This window comes from Mercenaria mercenaria, unplaced genomic scaffold (assembly GCF_021730395.1).
Source record: "Mercenaria mercenaria strain notata unplaced genomic scaffold, MADL_Memer_1 contig_807, whole genome shotgun sequence".
NCBI classification, from domain to species: Eukaryota; Metazoa; Mollusca; class Bivalvia; order Venerida; family Veneridae; genus Mercenaria; species Mercenaria mercenaria.
In genome coordinates this window covers 1-25,199 of record NW_026463712.1, presented here as the reverse complement: position 1 = coordinate 25,199, position 25,199 = coordinate 1, and the positions used below count along the sequence as shown (strand labels likewise).

At 32.2% G+C, this 25,199-nt stretch overlaps 1 protein-coding gene across 1 annotated transcript; it reads right to left on the bottom strand.

Annotated features, from left to right (window-relative positions):
- Nucleotides 1-4,076: 4,076 nt before the first annotated feature.
- Nucleotides 4,077-20,974, bottom strand: LOC128554857 (arylsulfatase J-like; the record flags this gene model as incomplete). Its single annotated transcript, XM_053536170.1, has 3 exons — nucleotides 4,077-5,056; nucleotides 17,784-17,935; nucleotides 20,725-20,974. Coding segments are annotated over 3 exons (635 nt in total), but the record flags the coding sequence as incomplete, so codon positions are not given.
- Between the last annotated feature and the right edge of the window lie 4,225 nt (nucleotides 20,975-25,199).

Sequence of the window (25,199 nt, the reverse complement as noted above, 5' to 3'; positions counted from 1 at the left end):
GTTATTCTCATATTTTCTCTTCCGTAATCTTCTATCTTTTTTTTTCTTTAGGTATTCGCTTAACAGGTTCATCTCCCCAATCTACTGTTATATATTCAGTCGGTTCTGCGACTTGTTGTCTTTTGTTTTTTTCTGCTTCTTGTCAAACTTCAGTTAATTCAGTAATACCTTTTGACAAATATTTTGATATAATTTTTGGAAGTAACGCTAATTGCTCTTCGATTTCAGGTACTGCTTGTAATTGTTTTTCAATTCCAGGCAATACTTTAAATTGTCTTGATAATTCTTCTTTTTGACTTTCTATTCCTTCTGTAATTAGTTTATTAATTTCACAATTTCTCGGTTGGAAGACTTTGTTATATTTTTCTCTCATTATTTTATCTCTAAAAGGTCTTACCTTTTTTCCGACATATTTTTTTATTTTTCTTCTTTCATGAAGTTCAGATTGCATTTAGATAATAATGTTAGATATTATAAAATATTGTAAGACAATGTAAGATAATGTAATATTATTATATAATAGATATTCCAAATTATGATACAAAACGTGATAAATATAATAACTTTAAGCAATATTATTCTTTTATGCCAGGTTAATGTTTTAGAATGTTAATATGTGGATGTCCGGGGTCAGGAAAACACCCTCATGCATTTGCTACGAAACCCCATAATATTATGATAGATTTTACCTGTATGCTAATAAATTGGAACAATCTATACACATACTCATTGGCCAAAAAATTATCTGGAGCCCTGCATCCGTATAAACTGTTCACACTATATTTTGTATTAAGATCCAGGTAAAAGGGAAAATGATATGACTTGTAATGAACAAAATATAGATCGTGATTCTTTTAATAATGCAATATAACAAAATATGATTTCTTATATGTTGACAAACAAAAGAAGCTTTAAGAAAAAGCTTTACGGAAATTATACAATATGGAAGTTTTTAATGATGCAAAACAAATTAATCAACCCGACAGTATAAGTAAAGTTAAATACGTTATAAGTTGCAGGTATTGCATCATCTTTTTGAGTTATTGAGGAAAATGTCAGATTTTACGCAAAATACTCTCATGTTTTTCTGTATTTCATAACTTATATTTCCATGTAAATTTTATCTAATTCGGTTCAGTAAAAATAAAGTTGATATTTTTCAAACTTCAGTAATTTGTTTTTATCCCCAAAACCACTAAAACGGGCCTTGAATTGTCAAATTCATATCTGCGCCAAAGTAGTCAGATTTCCCGGCTATATCGTGATTCCCGTGAAAATGTAAATAACCAGAGTTCACGCCTATGTCGTGAGTTCCATGAAATCTAGCATTTGTCGGGACATAACCCTACAAATAAACTGGACTAGATATCTTAAGTGCATAAAAAAATTTGAGAGACAGACGAATTTATGACACTTTAATTTTTCTAAGTAGAAATTTTGCTCGATCGAGGTAAGAATTTTATTTGTTATAGTTTTGGTATAACTTTTGAATTACTATTTTTATTTAGTAAATATGTGTTCATTTTACAAAATTTTGTAAAACGTTTAATTTTTGACAGGTGTTTAGCTAGTTTTGGTATGTCAGGTTAATTAATTACATTTTTCAGACTTTTCCAATTATATATTTCGAAAGAGGAATCTAAAGTATTTCGTTTGTATACGCTTTAAGATTTACATTTACATTTAAATTGTGTAACATCATTATTAGAAGTTATCTGTGGTTCTGGGACAATCTGTGTATGAAAAGAATTGAAACCACTGCCTTACCCTTGCATGATCGTAAGAGGCGACTAAGAGGGTCTTAACACTTGGTTCTGCTGCAACTCTGTCATTCCAGCAGGTATGCAAATTTTCATTCCATACATCACGTTTTTTTTCGAAGTAAATGAGAAATGAAACCAAAATTTGTAATACCTGTTTGGCGCCATGTAACCTATACTGTGTTGGTGCGCCAAAATACCCAAATAAAATTAAAAAAAATAAATTGTCATAAGTCGTAGATGTCAGTCTTTTCATTGTAAACTATGGAACCCCGGTACTGCATTGCATTGTAATATGTAACTGTAAGTGTTGGCAAGTATAGTACCGTGTATTTAATATGTAACTGCAAATTGATATTATTGTGTGCCAGTCTATAGCATATAAATACTATATCAGTTTTGATGTATGGTAATAGATAGTGCAGCCATACCAGCTATTGTATAACGTTCGATTTGCATAGCATTGTGTTACTATATGGCTGCAAATAATAGCTGCAGTTTATTATCATCTTATCTATAATCTATATAATCTTTTATTTCTTTTTCATACTTTAACTTTAGACTAGTAAGTGATTAATTTGAGAAATAATGGAAGTAATAAGTGTTGTATTGTAATCACGTGACGTATGAACTTAGTAACACATATATATTTTGTATCAGTAGCACGTATTATCTATGGGAGCCTACGGAGGTATAGTTTACCGAAATAAGCAGTTTTATGACCTTATTTGATTTTTAGCTGTGGTGCTTTCCACATTTTATATATTTTAGCTTCTTCCACCAGATGACTTTACCTGGTGATGATATCACGACCCGGAAATTCAATACTCGAGGTTCGCTGTAGTATACTCGCCTGGATGTGATTTTCCTACCGCAGAGCTTTCGTACCATGGTTTTGCCTTAACCAAAAAATCGATGATTTTTGTAGACAACTGAGACAGCTCAGGGATACAAACACCTACAACATAGGGAGCCAAAAAGGAGTCAACGCTTTTACGGTTTAGAGGGACTTTATTTGTAGATACGTTTTTCTGCTTCTTTCAGTTTGAAGTAAAAGGAAATAATAGTGATACGCCACGGTAGAATTAAACTGCATTTTTTTTAGAACTGTACATCTTCTAGAAAGATATACTGAGCTCAGATTTTTTATTTATTCATTTTTTTATTTGTCTGTTCGTGTTTTCTAATGATAAGATATTTTCTTTCCTTCATTCATTGTAAATAATCATTTTCTGTAAATAAACTTGTAAATATTGTAATGGGTGTCCAGTTGTTCTGGTAGTTATTGTCCCCGGTTCGTCTATCCTGTCATATTTGGTGTTAGAAGTGGGACGGTCGACCGGACATAGTAGCTATTCAAATAATATTAACACTCATTGAACTGCAGCAACAGTTTGTAAAGTTTCCTCTTGATTTGTTCTACCGTTGTTACACATATAATATTTTTATCCATTTATCAGAGTGACGACTTACATCAGACAAGACAAGAAAGGTCCTTTATTTTCAAATGTTTAAAATACTTCAACTTCGGTGAAACATTAATTAGTTGGATAAAGCTGTTTTACAGAGACGCAAAAAGCTGCATCACCAACAGTGGGCATTTTTCCAGATCTTTTTTAAAACAGAAAAAGGTTTAAGACAAGTCTGTCCACTTTCTCTTTATCTGTTCATAATAGGCATTGAAAACTATCGCAATATATAAATAATAATAAAAATATAAAAGGTCTTAAAATTCTAAATATTGAAATGAAACAAACACTTTTTTGCTGATGATTCAAGGTTTTTCTTAGGTGGCACAGAAAGATCCTTTCAAAATCTCATCGCAGCATATGAAAAGATTAGTCAGATATCGGGTTTAAAATTAAACATATCAAAATGTACTGTACTGAGAATAGGGTCCTTGCGGCTTGCAAAACAAAGAAATTTATTTGGTCGTCAAATGAGACCTCAACTCTAGGTATATTGAGATTGATGCATTTCAACATACACTGTACAAATGGAGAAGATGGAAACTTTCTTTAATAGGTAAAATTACAGTAATTAAATCATTCGCATTTCCAAAACTGGTATACCCACTTACAGTATTAAACAATCCAACAGAAAATAGAATGAAAAGAATTAAAAATCTCATGTTTGACTTCTTGTGGGATTCCAAACCTGATAAAATATCTCGAAATACAATTATACAAACATGAAAATGGAGGATTGAAAATGTTAGATGTAGACTGCTTCTTAAATTCAATCAAGGCTAGCTGGATAAAAAGAATCACATAAAAGTGATGCAAAATGGAATAAAATTGATAACAAAGACCTACAAACATATCGAGAACATATATTTAAATATAATACTTGCAAAGCAGATGCAGCTAAATTAAATTTCAAGTTTACATTTCTTAAAGAGATAGTAATATCCTAGTGCACATAAATGACTTCTGGATTTTTTCACTCACATTATTCTAAGATTGACTATTCTGCCATTTCCACGCATAATAATCTCTGATAAACGAGTGTCAAAATATTGAAGAGGCAAATCAAATATAATTACAAGTAAATAAGTTAATAGACAGAATCATTGTCTTGTGTACTTTGTATTTTTTTTTTCAAATAAAAATTGCAAATGCACCTCGTACTTAGATTTATAGCTAAATTTTCTGATTCTTGTGAGATCATGGACTCCATTCAATTCTTGTATAGGAGAGTTCAACTTAAGCTGGTACTATGAGTTATGTCTTAATAAAACTTCCGTATTACTAAAACAAGGTAATCCTCTTTAATATATGCCAACGGATTTCAAAGCAAAAGCGTAACAAAATATTGGTAAAACGATGTGCATAGTTGTTATAGTAAGGCGTCCAATACGTTTTAACTGAAACTTAAGCAAATGATTTTGTTTTTGCAAACATATCAATGTGCCTGTAATATTTCATTATAACGCAGCAGTTTTCTATTTTAACGTATATATATTTCACTTTAGTAGAGTATTAATGCGTATAAAACCACTGAATAAACATGTTCGACATTTATGATTTCCTAAGAGCGGGTGCAAACGTACTGACTCCTTAATTATTGCCATGGTTGCCAGAACCCATTATGGTATTTAGGGTTTGCCAATGGATCAATTTCCGGATTGTGGCATGAAACCATACGTCTCTGATAACGTTCAAGCCTTTGAAGCATGTTTGTAACTATATCTGGAAACAGTGGAGCTATATCAGTACGTTCCTGCGGATCATTTTTGATATCAAACAATCGGACGTTCGCCAGAAGTGAGGACTTATTCCGTCTTGAACTGGAACCTTGCAAAAGTAAGAAGAAAATTAGTCACATAACATTTTCTTAGGATATTTTTTTTATTCTTAATCTGATCATGAATGCAATGTTTCGAAATTATTCAAAAAAAGAATGGAGGTTATAGATTTAGCTGGTATATTTAGAGACAAATTGGTATTATTTTCATTCCTTAATAGAACTAGGGAGCACCTTTTATCTGTTTCAACTATACAAACCAGTTTAAACAATTAATGACAATGCAATTGTCTCGGATTTAGACCTAGAGCTTGACGTTCATGTTACTTGTAATTGCAAAAAAAAAAAAAAAAGAAGTTATCACATCGGTTAAAATCTAGGAGTATAATCATCGAAACACAGAATATTTAATAAACGCACAACATTTCGAACTGCAAGCTGCCTGTCCCTTACAAGACCTTCCGTGCTGTTCCGTCCGACTTGATGCTTATAATGTTCCAGAAAAGTTGTCCTCTTTAAAAATGAATTCATTTTTAAAGAAATAATAATTTAAAGTTGCGGAATGCTACGTTCCACATGGTTATGTTGCACTACAATTTTTTTTTTTTTTTTTTTGCAAATGAATCGAAACGAAAATAGTTTTTTTTAATGATGAGTTTTTAATGCGTTGAACTGTCCGGAAATGTGGCCACCTTATGCAGGCTTTTTCCGGAATTGAATGTTTGTATAGATAAATAAACAGTTGTTTTGCAAAGTAAATTATGTAATTTATATTGTTTTATACATTTTCAATTTTCAAATTAAACAGCACCTTCTACGATTTGGTTTTGTTTGATTTTTGAAACATTTTCCTAATGGTCTAAAATAAAGATTTCCTTTAAGTGCAAATTTTGAAAATTATACCACTGAATTAATTGATACTTATGATAAAATTGGTGTCGAAAGAAAATACAGGCCTGAAGTTTATGTTGAAGGGATACTTTTTCAATTATACTATCTCAACTAGAATTCTATGAATCCTTCCGTTTTACCTCCCTAACCCAAGTTTTGACTGGAAAGGTATATCTAAGTTTATAACACAGTTGTTTGAACTCCTACAAACGGAGCTTCTAGCAGTTATCATAGCATGAGAAATTTACTACAAAGATACATTAAGAGTAGTTAGGGAAATACCGAAATTGGCGCTATTTGACCCCATTTTGACCTTAACCTTTGACCTAAAGTGACCAATGCTGACCAATTAAAGGAAACCTTCGGTTTGACCAATTCAAAAAACCTCCGGTTTGATAAACGTAAGTCCCTGGGACCAAGGTCCACTTACACAATTATAAAAACACAGGTTTTGAACCCAGTGAAGAAAACATAATATTTTATATAAAATATATTTCATTAAAAACCCGGAAAGAAACTTTAAACTCCACACTGAAAAACAATGTACACTAGTTTTGTCCTTATTGATTGGTGACGCACGGTGTTTATATATTTACCGATAAGTGGATTGCACAACAGTGTAGTATACGATTGAGTAGGTCACGACTGTTACATGATCCTTAATATGCTATAAAAAAGGAAAATAACACGAAAAAAGATATTTACCCGTTCATATACTAACCATATAACCTATAACTCCATTTTATAACTCTATTTTATCGTAAACATGTAATAAGTTAACTGCTTAGCAGACAATTTACCAGTAAGGTGGTTATTGGTTTCTCACCGGATAGAATTAATGCTCTTGATTTTAGTTACAATATAAGTTAAGCCATGTAGAGTTTTGTCCCTTTGACCTAATGAAAACGATAAATCAGAACAGCTTTAGTAATATGTGAAATAGGAAGCGATAGTGTTTTTATTATACCTCCGGCATCTACTGATGCGGGCGGCATATAGTGATTGTCCTGTCCGTTCATTCGTCCGTTCGTCCGTCCGTACGAGGTTAAACTAATGGGACCGTTTCGTCTAGTATCAATACCGCTTACAAGAATGAATTGATACTAATACAGATGTAACCTGTAACCATTTCTCATCTTCAAACATCACCTGACCTCATTTTGACCTTGACCTTGACCTCGTTTTGGACTTAGGTTTCTTTGTATCGACAAGGATGCCACCGGGGGCATCAAGCGTTTATTGAACACAGCTCCTTGTTTTGTTAGTAGTTCCTAAAATAATTTATAATTGTTTGGGGTAGTATAGAATATAACATTTTTGACACATTTTGACAGTAGTATAGAATAAAACTTTTTTAACCTTTTTCACTAAAATAACTTATAATTGTTTGTTCATTATGTTTTACATTGTTTACTCTTAGTATTTTTATACAATAAATCATAAATGTTTATACCATCTTATGAAAAATAAACAATAATAACCACACAATACACTTGTTTTGTTTTGATATTGTATGTTATTGTATTTTACATCCGAAATGTAATTGATTACTTCTTTTGGCGGAGGAAGTCCAAATGGGTCAAAGTACAAAGTACTATGAAGAAAACCCTTGGTTTGATCGAAGAATATTTTATTTACATAACAAACACAGTGCGTTCCAGATCCAACAGAGTCGTCCAAATTTATTATTCCACACTTGTTTTTTATTGATGTTTTTTGGTAGATTATTTCTACTAAGTACCCTCATAAAGTTTTTAATTTTCAGTTGTATTACCCATTGTTCAATTTCAAAGTTAGAAATAGGTTTGTTTATAATTTTTTATTTTTTTTACAATAGGAATTCGTCTGTAAGGTCTTCTTTGAGAGTCAATTTGTATACCATTTCCGCTAAGAAGGGATGTAATCAAAGGTATTCCGAGACTAGCAGCTAACATACCTAAGAAGCCACCGTTTTGTTTCTGTTTTTGAGTTGGCTTTATTACACCAGTCCCCATTAGTTGTTTTCTCTTACCATTAGCTACCGAAATCATACCATTTCCAAGTAACTTACTGACACCAGTACTGGCAAGACCAGAAAGAGCACCAACGCCTAACGGTCCTAATATTTTTGGAGCTATTTTTGCGGCTATTGGAAGTACTGTCCGACCTAACAGACCAGCCAAAGCTCCTAAAAGTCCGCCATTTTGATTGTAATTTCTAATCCCTTCTTATTTCTGATAGACTTTTCAATTTGATTAATCCGTGTTTTTGTTAAAAGTAAAGTAAAGTTTCCACGCAATTGTTCATGCTTTAATCTAAAAGTATGTGGAATGTTGTTGTTATAGGCTTGTGCTATTTTTTCTGTCCATCTGTTAAGTTTACTTAATATTCAATATAATTTGATGTCATTATATATTATGTATATATTTTATTTACACAATAACAAGTTCATTTCAAATAGTATTTATTTCAATTGTTTCTTCATACAATACAATTGCGTAAACACGGATATTAGCTGCTGGCGGAATATTTAATTTAGCTGTTAACGTGATATGTTTAGGATCTTCTGTTATTCCTTCCTTTTTAAATTCTAAGTTAAAATGAATAAATCCAAACAATGTTTTAAAATTTAATATATTTAAAAGACTTCCAGTGGTTTTATTAATTTGTTTATGAAAATAATTAAGAACATCATCATAAATTCTTGCTATACTTGTATATTCCGTTTCGGGATAAAAAAAAAAACACCATTACCAACTTCAAGACGGCAAGATTCCAGCTTGCAATTATTTTTTGTTGCATTAATTTTAAATATATCTAATAAATGTGGATTATGTTCTTGTGAATTACTTTTATCAGGTCGTTGTAAATAAACTAACACGTGTTCGGGTTTTTTTACACCGGCTGTTATTCTAAAAGTTATATTATTTTGTTGTGTATCTGTTGATTGTGTTATCATTTCACGAAGATATTTCCAACTTGTTGCTTTCATATATCTTTCACAAATTAAATTAATTCCATATAGATTAAAAATTAAACGTGGAACCCACAAAATTAATTTAGTTACAATTACCCTACCTGCATCAGCAGCATTAGCTCTGTAAATTAATACATCATCATTTGTTAATTGTAATGTTATTTGGATTTGGCTTGGGGGTAACATGTTTTGTTCCAAACTTTGAAAAAATGAATAATTATTTAACGGATTTTTATCATTTACATTATAACCACCCTGGAATAATCCCTTTATAACAGCAAAGCCTTTACTAAACCCGGCTTGGCCATCCCTGCTTTCAGCACTACCAGTATCATCTAAATAAATAAATTTGTTTGTTCCAGTTGATTCTGCATAATCCTTAGATAGTTCACTAATTTTCTTACATTTATTACCTTGTATAAATTATGACAATCATAGACAATTTTTCCATTTTGTTTAACCATTAACTGATCAATTATTGAAGCTGCATTATAAATTAAAGCAATTTGATCTCCATCAGCATAATCATCACCATTAGCAAGTTTATTAACTTTAAATCTCACTTCAAAATAACCATTAAACCAATCAAAATATTAACTTCTATCATTAATTGTAAAGTGATACCCACTTTTTTGTTGTTTAACATTATTTCCCAAGGCAGAAATTAAAGGTGTATCTAATTGAACAGAAGTTAGTTCGTATCTTTCACAATACTGCTTTGTTCTAAACATGTATGTTATATATTGTTTTATTTTTTATAAATTAATCTGTTAATACGTTTACGCTGAGCTGAAGTCCCAGATCCTGACAATATTTTATTTAATCTTATATCAATATCCTCCTTAGTATTTTTACTATTATTTTTTTCTTGTAATTTCTTAACAATTAAATCACCAAAGCAGGCGTTACATGTTTTTTTAAAACTCTTAATTGTTTCTGTAATTTTATTAGCAGCTAAATTTCCGACTTCTGTTCCAATCTTTTTTATTCCTCTTTCAAGAGCAGTTTTTCCTGCAGTTTCCAGAGCTTTTCTTCCAGCACTACCAATTGAAGATGCAACAGAAGATGAAAGTGTCAAAGATACCTGAACCTTGTATAATTTCTTCTCCGGTTTGAGCATCAACATAAATAAATATTCCTTTATTTTTGTCATAAACTTTCTTGTACATTATATATTTATATTTCTTTTAAAATTAGTGTAAAACTTGTTTCAACTTGATTAAAGTTAATTATTCTACCAAATACATCTGTAGTATATATTCTAATTGAATTTATAACATTTCTATTAATTTCAGAATATACGACTCTGTTTGGCTCTTTTGTAAATGGATAAGCTCTTGTTAAATCTGCAGTACTTAAAGCATAGATAATATCACTAAAATTACCATCAACAAGTGAATTATCAATAAGATCACAATGAATGTAGTTATATTTGGTGTCGTAGTTCCCCATTCGGTATTTCTCAAAGCTTTTTTCTCAAATCCAAGCAATGTATGAAAAATTGACATTCTTAAATCAAACATAAAATTATCATGAATTGACATTAGGATTTTAAAACTACTTAAATCAAATTCCAAACTTATTGGAGCAATATCTGATTTATCAAATTCAAAATCATCATTGTTGATTAATGTTTCCCTGATATAATTATTAATGTCTGTATAACTGTAAGAACCATTTGTAAATATGATATCTTTCCATTCTTTACCATTATTATAACGAATTCTTTTATTATCATATTCATCACTAATATTATGCCAAGAGTAAGTCATAGTGTTAATACTATTCAAACCAACAGCATAAGTTTTATTTTTATCTAAAATTAAGGAACGGCTGAATCTGACTGTAAAATCGCTTGGAGTATTTTTATTATGGTTTTTAACTGCTTCAAAACTTGTTCCATTTATATATTCAAGAAAAATAATTTTTATATAACATTTCATGTTGTTCTGGTAACAATTCATTCATTTTTAATAGTTCATCAATTATGCTAATACCTTCATTTTTTAGTTCTTCATTATTACTTCCAGCATCAATTGACCCACAAATAAGCTCTTAGTTATTAGGCAGTTCTTCTGGATTACATGGCCAAACGTCATAACCTTGGCCCGTAATTACTTTTTTAAATTTCATGGATCTTTTATTGATAGGTAATCCTGATTTTCTGTTAATTCTTTAAATATTTTTTCTAGAAAGTATTGAATGTTTTTTATTATTGTTATATCTTTTATTAATCAGATCAATTAGGTCGTTATCTACCTTAACGTTAATAACTTCTTTTCTAGTGTTTTTATTTTTAGCAATCAATTTGTTTTGGACGTAAAGTTTATTTAAGTCAATAATTAAATTACCATATTGTCCACTTGGTGAAACTTTATATGGATTCAGAACATTTGGTTCTTTAAGAAAACTTTGTTTTCGATTGTGATGTTTTATTCCTTTTCCCATATATTTTCCTTGTATAAGAATATCATCGAGCGTTTCTCTATATACGTTTAAATTATCTGACTCAACTTTAATTGCTTTTTTTTCTCTATATATCATCTTCTGTAGGGTTTTTCATTCTACTTATTTCGCCAGATTCATTACCCCATTCTTTTATATTCTCCGATACATTTTTTATGATATTCTCTACTTCTTCCCTACTCATTTTTATATCTGGATCTTTAGATTTGCTGAGAAAAAAGTTAAACACTTCTTGTGGTGTGTTATATTTTTCTCTATCTAAAAGATCTAAATCAATTCCTTTATTTAATACCGCTGGATCGAACGACATTGCACCCATTTCTTCTGATTCTTCGGTGGTATCATCCTCATCTATTTTTAATATATCAAATTCGTTTTCTCTGTGTGGTAATAGTGGTAATAATGGTTGTTGTAGTTCCTCCGGGGTGGTTCATCCAATAGCTCTGTCCATTTTTGATTCCAGGTAATGCTTTTAACTGACTCAATTCTTCTTTTTGACTTTCTATTCCTTCTATAATTGGTTTATGAATTTCACTATACATTTCTCGCCCAGTAGCTTTTCTTATTTTTTATCTCATTATTTCTTCTCTTTTAGCTCTTACTTTTTGTCCAACTAGGTTGTTTATTTCTCTCATTTCTTTAAGTTTTGCTAGCATTTATATAATAATATAAGATAATGTAAAATAATGTAAGATAATGTAATATTATTATATAATGAAAATTTCTAATTATGATACAAAAAGTGATAAATTTAATAACTTTAAGCAAATTAAGCAATATCCTTTTATCCCGGATTCATGTTTTAGAATGTTAATATGTGGATCTTCCGGATCAGTAAAAACAAATACATTAATGCATATGCTTCGAAAACCTCTTATACGTTATGATAAATTATACCTATATGCAAACCGTCGTTTATATGACTGAAAAATTGTTGAAAAAGACGTTAAACCCGATCACACACACACACACCTATATGCAAAAAACCTAGAACTATCTAAATATCAGGATTTAATAAATCACTTAATTGAAATTGCAGATGAAATTGAATTAGATCCAAATGAAATACTTGAATGTTCTAATAATGAAATAATTGATGTTAATGATCTTGAATCAGAAAAACAAAAAGTAGTAATATTTGATGATTTTATATGTGAAGAATAAAAGATTCAAAACGAAATAACAAAATACTTTATTCAAGGACGTCACAAAAACAGTTCTGTTATTTATTTAAGTCAGTCTTACTATTAAACACCAACAGATATTCGAATTAACTGTTCACATTATATTTTGTTTGAAAGGCCAGGTAAAAAGGAAAATGTTATGATTTGTAATGAACAAAATATAGACCGTGATTCTTTTGCTAATGCAACAAAACAAAAATATGATTTCTTATATGTTGACAAACGAAGGAAGTTTTTAAGAAATAACTTTACGGGAATTATATAATAACTATATAATGGGAGGTTTTAATGATGTAAAACAAATAAGTGAACCCGACAGTATAAGTAAAGTTAAATTTGATATTGATTTAAGTGATTATGCCATTAGAAAACAATTCAAAAAGCTTAAAAAGGACATGGAATCGTATCTTCATAAAAATAAGGAACTTGATAACACAATGAACAGACCATTAGATATGGGAGATAATGAAATAATCAATCTAGGAAATCCAGATAAACCCAGTGGTGCAGTTTCAAGACGGTTTATATTTAAAAAAAACATCAAAGTGTAATAGAAGACTATAATCTTGAAGACACCAAAAGTATTAAACAGACATTAGAAGAATAAGTAAAGAATATTGAAGAATTAGAAAAAGATTTTAAAAACAATTCATTATCAATAGTTCCATTACAAGGTAAAATTGAAAAAGAAATGAAAGCTATGGTTGATTCTATTTAAGAACTTGAAGAGAAATCTGATTTGACAGATAGTCAGATGAAGTATTCAGAACCAATTTTGAAATGTTATACAATCAAGTTCAGGAATCAAAAGATAGTATGATTAAACATGAAGAACTAAAAGGCAAGATTATTGAAGCTGAGAAAAAGTTACAAAATATGTATCAGTTAGAAATCAGAACAGAAATAAATAAACTAAATACTGACCATATTAAAAAGAATCAAGATTTGTTAGACACATTTTCAAATAAATTTGCAGAATATAAATCTGAACACGAAAAGGCAGCTTCACAAAGAGGTGATGACCATGACACAGCATTAGATAACCTTAAAAAAGAGCATAATTCTAACATAGAAAATTTTAAGAAACAACATCGGATCTTGATTAGTAATGTTGACACACGTCACAATTCAAAGTACGCAGACTTAAGTACACTTACAGGTCTATTACAAAATATATTAACGAATTTAATGCTAAAATTGAAACAATTAAAAATGATATGGACTTTGTAGTTGAAAAATCAGTTAAACAAGGTGAAGCAATTACCTCTAATACTGATGCAATTACCACTAATACTGAAGCAATTACCGCTAATTTTAATTATTCTTATAGATGCAATTAAATTAGATAAAGGAGAGTCTAAATTGGAAATAAAAAACAAAGAAAATAAAGTTCTTCGAAATTACAATGTAAAAAATAACAGAAAAAACGAATCTATTTCTATTAATTATGCCAATCAATTTAAAATGAATGATGTTATTTATATAGATGGTTTAAACGTTAAGAATATTCAATTAATAATTTATGGTGGAATTTAATTTAACGATAGGCTAATGTATTAATACCATTATCAAGAATATATCTTTTATCGTCATAACATGATAAAGATGTTTTATTAACAGCATAACTAGAAAGACTGTGCTTATCAGAAAAATAACTTTAAAGGTATGGTTACTTTGGGTTGAATTAAACAAAGTATCTTTGTAATTTTCATGAACTATTGTTTTCTTTACAACATGCTTTTTTATTCCTTTGCATTTTTTAACATTTATTTCATTTTCTAATAAATATGAATACATTTCACTTCTTAATCCAACAAATTCAACAATGGGAATGCCGGCAGCCTCATCTTTGAATTTTCCAATTACATTTTTGTTGTAATCAAAATAAAACTATGAATTACTATCATAATCACTATTATCAAACAGGTCTGAATCCTCATAAAAATCGTTATATGCATCTTCAGTATTTATTTCATAACATAATGAATCAGTGTCAGTGAATAAAAGCTTTGCTGAAGCTTTATACTTTTCTTTAATGTAATTATAATGAAAATCATACATGAAATATTTTGATAAATCTAGAATGCACATTCCAACAAACAAGGTCTATTCAATAATAAACTTTCTTTTATTTTGTGAATACCAAACAAATTCTTATTAAACATTGTTGAACTAACAAAAGAATGTTTTGCTGCATATTTTAATAAAAGATTTTCATCATGTGTTAACTTAATATTAATTCTTTTGCGTAAATTCTCCATCATCTTACCGAATACAGAGTTGTTCATGAGAAAAAGTCTCTAAGTCAAAAAATAAATAAAGTTTAAGAAGGAATAAAATATTTAAATTTAAATCTGTTTCCATTAGTTTTTGATATTCCACTTTTTACTCTAATTTTCCCTTCACAGAGCACATTTCTATTAACCCAGAATTAATTACAGGGTCTTTAAATGCTGCGTCAGTATCATGTCACAGATTTGTGAATGTTGAAAGCGGCAAGTGACATCACTTTGCTGGTATGCTGTTCGGCGCAAAAGTAACGGTGTTATTTGCGCTATTCAATTTGAACATACAAATAATAGTAAAAAAAATGTGAAGTGGTTTAGCTTTCAAGTCGAAAGATTGCCTTAACATACTTCATGGAAGCATGATACGGTTGGAAAGAAGTTTAAAGAAGAGCGGAAACATAATACAAATATAATGAATATTAGAACAAATGTATGGACATTATCCGATTAATTCTGGATCACCCCTCGTAATAGGGAGATGTAAAATACACGGATAATTAAGCAAAATGCTTGTTTTAATCCAATGTTTGTAAAATATGATAGAAAATTAATCAAAATATAATACAATTCAAAAGCAAAGTGAATGTTTGATGATTGAGACTCTTATCTGATGGTGCAGCGACTTAAAAGTATGACTTCAAGATGTTTTTTTTTTCTCATAAATACTGCAGAAACAAAAAGGGAGTGGTATTTTGTTTTGCAATTTGCTTAGTCGGGCCCTTAAATGCTACATTCTTGGTGCTCTGGATTCATCCAAGTGGTTGCGTACATTGATTTACTTATACTTTAGATGGATCCGGTTTTTAATGTGTCACTTATATTAAAGCCTGTCTCAGCGGAATAGCTTTATTTTCCACTTATCCACCTGGTTAGAAATAAGATAAGTTCGATGTTAGCATGTCCATTTAAACTCCGAGTTTATACTGGCAACTAAACGTCCATGATGGAACCCTATGCTCAACTTGCTTTACGTCCATTTCCTGATTAATGTTATGTATACTGTATTGTATATAAATTGTGTTTGTTCTGTATCCCATGCCCTCTTTTTGTATGCTCCTCCGTCTTTTCTTTGCAATGAGCGAGGTAAGGTACCCACCATATACTGACTAGAGCTCCCAGCTGGTGATTTTTTGCCACCGACCGTTCTTGAATGGTGTCCCACTGTATTCTTTGTTGTTCTTTTCGTCCTTTTGTGTCTGCATGCTTTGTGTACGAGCTCACACGCATGTTTGTGTAGGAGTGGATGTGTAGACGAATAGTCATCTGCACGTCAATTATTACCCTTCTGTGGTTTGTGATCTGGGTAGGCTGCGATTGTTTGAGCGTAGATATCTCTGCTAAGTTCTACTTTACCAAAATCCCGCTCTCTGGTCCATCTACATCTTCTGTTTCTTTCTTTTAATTAAGATGTAGTTATTGTTATGTTGTTACACGTCTGCTACATGTCTTTCTACAACATTGCAATGTATGTCTTTAGCTTCCGGGAAATCTATCTGCACCATTTAATTTGCATAAAATAAACTAATGTAAATACACTAACAGGCAATATTTCTAGTGTTTAATAAAAAATTTCATGATCTGACTGCGTATCCACTCTTAAAAAAGAAGCCTTACAGTAACGCATGCTTTGTTGTAAAAATGATATTATCTTTAAAAAAAAACGTTAAATCAAAGTCGATCATCATAAAAATTGTTCTGATTCATGAATCATAGTAGTGTTAATTTTGACAATTGCTGCGTTTCTTTGAATTTGGCTTAACTAGAAGTTTGATTTGTGTTGCTGTTTGTTGTGTCTGCCATATCTGATGAGAAATTTTATTTTGATTGAGTACATGAGTAAAAAAAACATTACAATGATGTTACGAATGTATAGTTTCAGACAAGACAGTCACGTGTAATTACCATTTATGATATTTTTTTCCGCAGTCATTCTTAATGGGAAATATAATGTAACCCCTGTCATTGTGCGTATGTGTTTGCGAGTGTGCTTGTGTTTGAGCACGGGTGTAATTGTGGAAAACCTGTCCTGGACTGTCCATCATAAATGATGGATGTTCAAATAATGTGATATACAGATATATTGCAAGACAATGCGTCGTTTGAGTAACCAGACCAATATTTTAACACAATGATCACTTTGGTTGTTAAATAATGTAAGAAAACTTTTGTCCGATCAATAACTCTTTCTGCATGGATAGAAATTCATTTTTGTCGGCAGAATCAAACATTCTAAGCTGACATCTAATAGCTTGCAAGACGAAGATTCTTATCTTTTTAGTCGATGTCCTTTTCATTGCAATGACATTTTTACCTAAGATTGATATTTAAATAATTTGTATTACTCTTCTAAAGTAACAAGATGATTTTTCGCTTGCAAGACCCAGACTAATAGCTCTGAGGCCATAGCCTAACTGTGGAGTTTTCACTTTTTCTATTTTAGAGTTGCATCATTTCAGTCATTATCCTTGTCTTGTTTATAGTTTAGTTGGTGCATGTTTAAATAACTTATTATAAATAGTTTAAATTATAAATATGTTATTTCCTAGTACAATATGTAATGTCACACTTGATGCTTATTTTTATAAATGCAATTGCGGAACTCACACTTATGTATCCTAATTTCACATAGCGGGACGGGGGAGGGGCTTTCGTTCACCTTTCTGTTTGATTATAATGTTACATTTTTACATGTAAATAATACGATTCAAAAACGAGGAAAATTCATTGAGTAGCAATATATCAAAACAATGAATAAAATCATTCAGATGCAATAACAATTCCAGCAGGCACTAGCATAACAAGAAAATATCAATTGATGAGAACTGTTATTCCGCTCTTTTAATCGTTGTGAAGGTATGTTATCTATATCCTTGACAACACCAATCAAACTTTTGCCTATTTCTTGTTGTTTTCTTTTCCAGCATGCCTTCATGATGTGTTACGTTATGGCAATAAAATTATGACGTACAAAATATTAGAATATGCTATTTACCCTGCAAACCTGTTAGAATTTTCCAAATACCCACTCTAAGAGAAGCTGTTCTAGATGTATTGAATATTGATTCAAACACTGCTCTATTTGAAGATTTGTCAACTGTTTCAATACCATGGAGTATCTCTGTCCTTGTGCTTGGAATACCATACCTTTAAAATTTTAGAATAATTATCATACAATTTTCATTACCGACAGCGAGTATGTTTGTAGGCCTATATATACAAACCAAACAGAAACAGAATAAATGGCGAAGAACAAACCCGACAAATAACGACAACATTATCAGTATCATTAATTAACATGCATACCATAGTCTAATACCTCTAGCCCCCAGTTGAGAAGATATATCAACATTTACACCTATAGATGTATTAATATGGCAATGAACAAGGAACCTTCGGTGAACCTTAGTGTCATTTCATGTTAGTGGCGTATGGTACCCGATTAAATGAACAAACTGTCCCTAAACGGAAAAATGAGAGGTAAAACTAAACAATTTTGAATTTAGGGGTGGGGTTTGGGAATCCAAGGTTATGGATCTATGATATATCATAGAAACTGACAATGGACAAAATAAAAACAAACAGGCACAGTATTCAAGGGTTGAATAAGCAATACCTTTACTATAATTTGCATTTGAACCATCCATGTCTCAGTCGAATATTCAAGTTGGAACATAAAACATAACAAATAACAAAATATAATTGTTGTGTCTGAACGATCTTAAACGATCGAAATACAGCAGGTCTGATTGAATGTATTGGAAGATTTTACAGCTGCAACATGACATGATGCAATAGTGAAATATAAAATCAATCGAAATCCGAAGAACGCACTACACAAACAAGAGGACCATGATGGTCCTGAATCGCTCACCTGTTCCCACATGACCCAGTTTTGAGTATGACGTCGTTTTTCTATTATTTGACATAGTGACCTAGTTTTTGAGCTCATGCGACCCAGTTTTAAACTTGACCTAGATATTATCAAGAGAAAAATTCTGACCAATTTTCATGAAGATCCATTGAAAAATATGGTCTCTAGAGAGGTCACAAGGTTTTTCTATTATTTGACCTATTGACTTAGTTTTTGAAGGTACGTGACCCTGTTTTGAACTTTACCTAGATATCATCAAGGTGAACATTCTCACCAATTTTCATGAAGATCTCATGAAAAATATGGCCTCTAGAGAGGTCACAAGGTTTTTCTATTTTTATACCTACTTGCCTAATTTTTGACCGCACGTAACCCAGTTTCAAAACTGACCTAGATATCATCATGGTGAACATTCAGATCAATTTTCATGCAGATCCATTGAAAAATATGGCCACTAGAGAGGTCAAAAGATTTTTGTAATTTTAGACCTACTGACCTAGTTTTTGACCGCAGTTGACCCAGTTTCAAACTTGACCAAGATATCATCAAGATGAACATTCAGACCAACTTTCATACAGATTCCATGAAAAGTATGGCCTCTAGAGAGGTCACAAGGTTTTTTTATTATTTGACCTACTGACCTAGTTTTTACAGCATGAGACCCAGTTTCGAACTTGACCTAGATATCATCAAGGTGAACATTCTGACCAATTTTCATGAAGATCTATTCAAGGGTATGCCCTCTAGAGAGGTCACAAGGTTTTTCTATTTTAAGACCTACTGACCTAGCTTTTGATCGCAGTTGACCCAGTTTCAAACTTGACCTATATATCATCAAGAGGTCACAAGGTTTTTTCATTATTTGACCTACTGACCTACTTTTTGATGGCATGTGACCCACTTTCGAACTTGACCTACATATCATCAAGATGAACATTCTGACCAATTTTTATGGAGATCCATTCACAAGTATGGCCTCTAGAGAGGTCACAACGTTTTTTCTATTTTTAGACCTACTGACCTAGTTTTTGACCGCACATGACCCTGTTTCGAACTTGACCTAGATATCATCAAGATGAACATTTAGACCAACTTTCATACAGATCCCATGAAAAATATGGCCTTTAGAGAGGTCACAAGGTTTTTCTATTATTTGACCTACTGACCTAGTTTTTGACGGCACGTAACCCAGTTTCGAACTTGACCATGATATTATCAAGGTGAACGTTCTGACCAATTTTCATGAAGATCTTTTGAAATATATGGCCTCTAGAGAGGTCACAAGGTTTTTATATTTTTAGACCTACTGACCTAGTTTTGGACTGCACATGACCCAGTTTCGAACTTGACCTAGATATCATCAAGATGAACATTCTGACCAATTTTTATGAAGATCCATTGAAAAATATGGCTTCTAGGGAGGTCACAATGGTTTTCTATTTTTAGACCTACTGATCTAGTTTTGGACCGCACATGACCCAGTTTCGAACTTGACCTAGATATCATCAAGATGAACATTCTGACCAATATTCATAAAGATCCCATGAAAAATGTGACCTCTAGAGTGGTCACAAGCAAAAGTTTACGCACGCACAGACGGACGGACGGACGACGGACGACGGACGCTGCGTGATCACAAAAGCTCACCTTGTCACTTTGTGACAGGTGAGCTAAAAAAATGTTGATTGTTTATGAGCGGTAGGAAAATATATGCTACCGTCTAAGCCTCCTCGTCCCGGTTGAGCAGATCTCAATACTTACATATGTTAAAAGTACCAGAAAGCAATTAGATGTGTTCATATGCAAATACATCCTTCAACGAAACACTTTGGAGGTATTCAATGAAAAGCGACTGATTATGGTAAGTTAGAATAATGGATTAGCTCTAAACCAGAAAACAATTTGTAGAACGAAACAAGGATGTAATGTGTCCGAGTTTATAGTGTCTACATATAACAGAAATTGAAAAAAGACATTATAAAAATGCAGGCACCATATCCGAAGGTTGATTAAACAATCCCAAAATTTATGAAAGCGGTCGAAGATATATGCAATAACGTACCTTATAGTTTTCCACTGATCATGTCCGTCTAAATACTGCGTACCTTTCAGATTACCATCAGCAACATTTATCAATGTAGGGAACCAGTCTGTGACATGTATTAGTTCATTTGTTACAGACCCTCTTCTGTTTTTGTCAAAGAAGAAGCTGTTCACAAATCCTACTGAACGTATGCCTCCTTCCCATACGGATCCTTTATTTCCACGTAAGGGCCAATTACTGCCTCCGGCTTTTGGATTAGCGCCATTGTCTGTGGCAGTGAAAAAAATGTAACTTAATAAGAACTAAACTATTCTGCTAAAATATAACACCATCGCAATTCAATTAACCAACATTTAAAGGACATTATTACTTACGACCAATTTCATTGATATAAACATATATTATATTGAGAGGTTCCGCTACACTTCGTGTAATACATAATAACTCAAAATTAAAGCTTAGGTTTCATATATACTAGCTGCCTAATTTAAGTCCCAATCTGATTAGTCAAAGGTGATTAAGATATTGACCAAAACTACATAGTACACATTGAACTGGAAAAGCTTCTGCTATGAGGGTATTTTTTTTCCAAATTCTGTATGAGTATGCTTTTCAGTTGATTCATTTCAATTGCTCTTCCGGAGCTCAGCATGTCTGAAGCAAACATGCAATTGTAAAAAGCGGTAATATTATTATTCGTTCTCTCTGTCCTTTACAGTTACCATGTTTGGATTAGGAACATGTCATATACATTTTTCCGTCAAACTATTTGTTCAGATTATTCCTTAGCTACAATTCTTTCAGAGGCTTTTCTTCTAAAGACACACGGATATGGGTCAGCTGAAGTTGCTACCGAAATTAAATGTGTACCGAAAAGCATTTGAATCTTCATTTTTGAACACTTACTTATTTTGAAATAGCGTTTATTGAAAATGTTTACATCACGCACAAGTGTCAAACTTAAAAAAATGTAAAGAAGATAGTATAAGGAATATAAACCTTCCAACGTGTATCACATAAGTAAGCACACATCCTATTTGATCGCTACCTGAAGCTTTTTAATTTCTACTTAGAAGTTTAAATTGTTAAAACTATCTATTATAATCTTAATGTGGATGGTCCATTTGTTTGTCCATCGGCGGATACTACCAACTGATCTCAATTTGAATAACAATTCGTACATTTTTCCTTCTTGTTCCCGCTCTCTATGCAAATGTCATGCATAATTGATAATAAGATAGATTAAGTTAATTTTAGTTTAGTTTATTTCAATCATCTATTTATCACGAAATAAATCGGATTTACCAGAGCGTGTAGCCACGTTGAAGATTGAAATGGATACAGTCAGTATATTATCAAAACAACGCTTTCAATAGGGCTACCTTGGTAATAAAATTGGAAAATATTTCACTACATTTATTAAAAGAATTCTGCTTAATTCAATACTTTCTCGCGATCAAAAGACATTTCTGCGACTACGTTCATCTAAACCTGACCCTTGTCTGTATTTCCTTTACTGACTTCATTGAACCATTTACGTGTTTTTGATGAAATCATTAAAAGTTTTCATAGAAGACGCTTCGTCCAAACTGTTATGAGGCAAGCCACATATTTAGTGTTCAGCTCTTTAACAGTTTAGCGATACGTCATTTCGTCGATTTAAATTAGTCTGATGGTTCACGCGGAAGACTCCATTACATCCGGTTGTAGACGCCTACCGAGCTTCTTTGATTTTTCTCTTATTGTCTGCTTCTCCGGTCCTTAAGGATATTTTCCTTGTTTCATTTCTTGGGTACGTTCTTCTTTAGGCACCGCATTGTATTTCTATAGACGAGTATTTTGTTATTTTCATGCTATTTCCCTAGTTATCAGTACTCTTTCTTTCGATGATAAAGCATGCAGGTTTATTTGTGTACATGACGTGAAAAGCTGCCAGAAAAGGATCCTTAGAATTTTGCTGTTCCAAGAATAAAGTATTTGATTTGAAATAAGGTTATTATTGTTTTTTTATTCTTGTTTTGTTTTGTTTTCATTAAAATCTTTTTTGTTTCTGTTTTTTGTTTTGTTTTTTTGGCGTCTATTGATTTTTTTATGGTTTGAAACGGTTACTTTTCGCTTAAATCCTAGTTGTTTCGTAAGTGTAATACGTTTTCTCTATGTTTATCACATCTACCATTTATTCTGTTCTAACAATATTTCACATTATGGTTTGGGTTTTACAGGTAATATCTAACAGTGTATGAGTTTAACAGATAAGTGAAGATAGGTAAGAGATAGATTTGTTTGGTTTTGCTTTACAAGCAAGGCATTTACTGAATGTTTGGCACATATGTTTTTCGTGAATATGTCATTTATTTATAAAGTGTTTTTACAATCCTATATGAGTGTTGTATGATACATCAATGTTATATACGTGATTAAATATAGTAACAAGTTTATGATAAATAATAAGCAAGTGTTATTTAAGTATTTTAAATGCCAAATATTTGTTATTATTTCAGATCTGTGATACTGATACTACAGGTACCTTTATAGCAAAGCGCCTAGCAGTACTAACGAACATGCACATTATTATTATTATTATTATACCAGATTTATACAGCGCCCTTTTCATGATAAACACGTTCAAAAGACGCTTTACAGCAACTGCAGCCACTCAGGGCGCGAAATCATCCTCTACTAGTACAGACACAGAGCGATCTGACCAGAGGGACAGAGTGAGACAAAGCCCCCACAGAGAGATCAGAAATCAGATACAGGCTTGTCCGGCTAACTTAGCCTAGCTCGTTGCGAATAGACAGCCTGGTTCTTTAACGTGCCCAGTGTATAGCACTGATACACGCAAGGATTGCCTGGGTTCCTGACCAGTACACCTCTAGCTGGGTGGGAAACACTGAAAAGCGTTTCTGAAAATTCCCGAGTAGCTGCCGGGGATCGAACCCCGACCTCAAGATTGGAAGGCCAGTGTGCAAACCACTGAGCTATCCGTCCACATGCCACAGCAAGTCCACTAACCTAATAAGATTAGTTTCGATGCTGCTTTATAGCAAAGCGCCTAGCAGTACTAACGAACATGCACATTATTATTATTATTATTATACCAGATTTATATAGCGCCCTTTTCATGATAAACACGTTCAAAGGCGCTTTACAGCAACTGCAGCCACACAGGGCGCGAAATCATCCTCTACTAGTACAGACACAGAGCGATCTGACCAGAGGGACAGAGTGAGACAAAGCCCCCACAGAGAGATCAGAAATCAGATACAGGCTTGTCCGGCTAACTTAGCCTAGCTCGTTGCGAATAGACAGCCTGGTTCTTTAACGTGCCCAGTGTATAGCACTGATACACGCAAGGATTGCCTGGGTTCCTGACCAGTACACCTCTAGCTGGGTGGGAAACACTGAAAAGCGTTTCTGAAAATTCCCGAGTAGCTGCCGGGGATCGAACCCCGACCTCAGGATTGGAAGGCCAGTGTGCAAACCACTGAGCTATCCGTCCACATGCCACAGCAAGTCCACTAACCTAATAAGATTAGTTTCGATGCTGCTTTATATACGAGCCTGAATTGTACTACACATTCGTACTGGTTCAACATTTGCATATATATACTCAAATCTCTGTTTTCATGTCTCATAAATCAGTATATATATATCGGTTTAACGAAGCACTGACACAATTATAGGTCATATTGCGACTTTCCAGTTTTGGTGGTGGAGGAAAACCCAATGTGCCCTCGTGCATTATTTCGTCACGAGCGGGCAATTGGGTAGAGCCATCGAACTCCCATAAGCCAGCTGGGTGGCTTCTTCACATTAAAATTTCAGGCTCGAACTCAATTCGATGAGGAGCAAGTGATTTGAAGTCAGCGACCTTAACCACTCGGCCACGGAGGCCCCTCAGGTGATGTTATAATGATGATAGATAAGACGGTTAAAATAACTGGATACGTATTCAGTTAAGCTTATAGTAAATGGGATTGGTAGTTTAGTGATAATGTGATATTGTGGAACCATTAATTTCGGTTTGTTTTAAACAGTAACAGTAAAAATATGAATATGGAAAGAATTAGACATACTTCATAACTTGTTAGGCGCTCTAGGGCCCAAAAGATTATTCTGTTTTTCAATACTCTTTCAGACAATCGAATAGCAATTTTGCATGGAAAATTATGTTCTTGTTGAATGTGTAATCCTTTTCAGTCAGGAGGTTTATGCTTCGTTATCAAAAAAGCACATTACTGATATATTAATATTTCGTCCTTGTCTGTCTATATGTTGCACACTCTCTTGGTATTTTGTACATGCTACACAACGATACAAACATTAAAATAGTCTAACGATTCAGGAGACTAACTTGCTTTTCCTTTTGTTTCTTTTTTTCACTACTTTTCAAAATGTCTTTTATATTGAAAAAGTTTGAGTGCTTGAACCTTACTTTTTTGCAAGGTAGATACAAAGTCCTTTTATAAGGTAATGGAATATTGTTGACA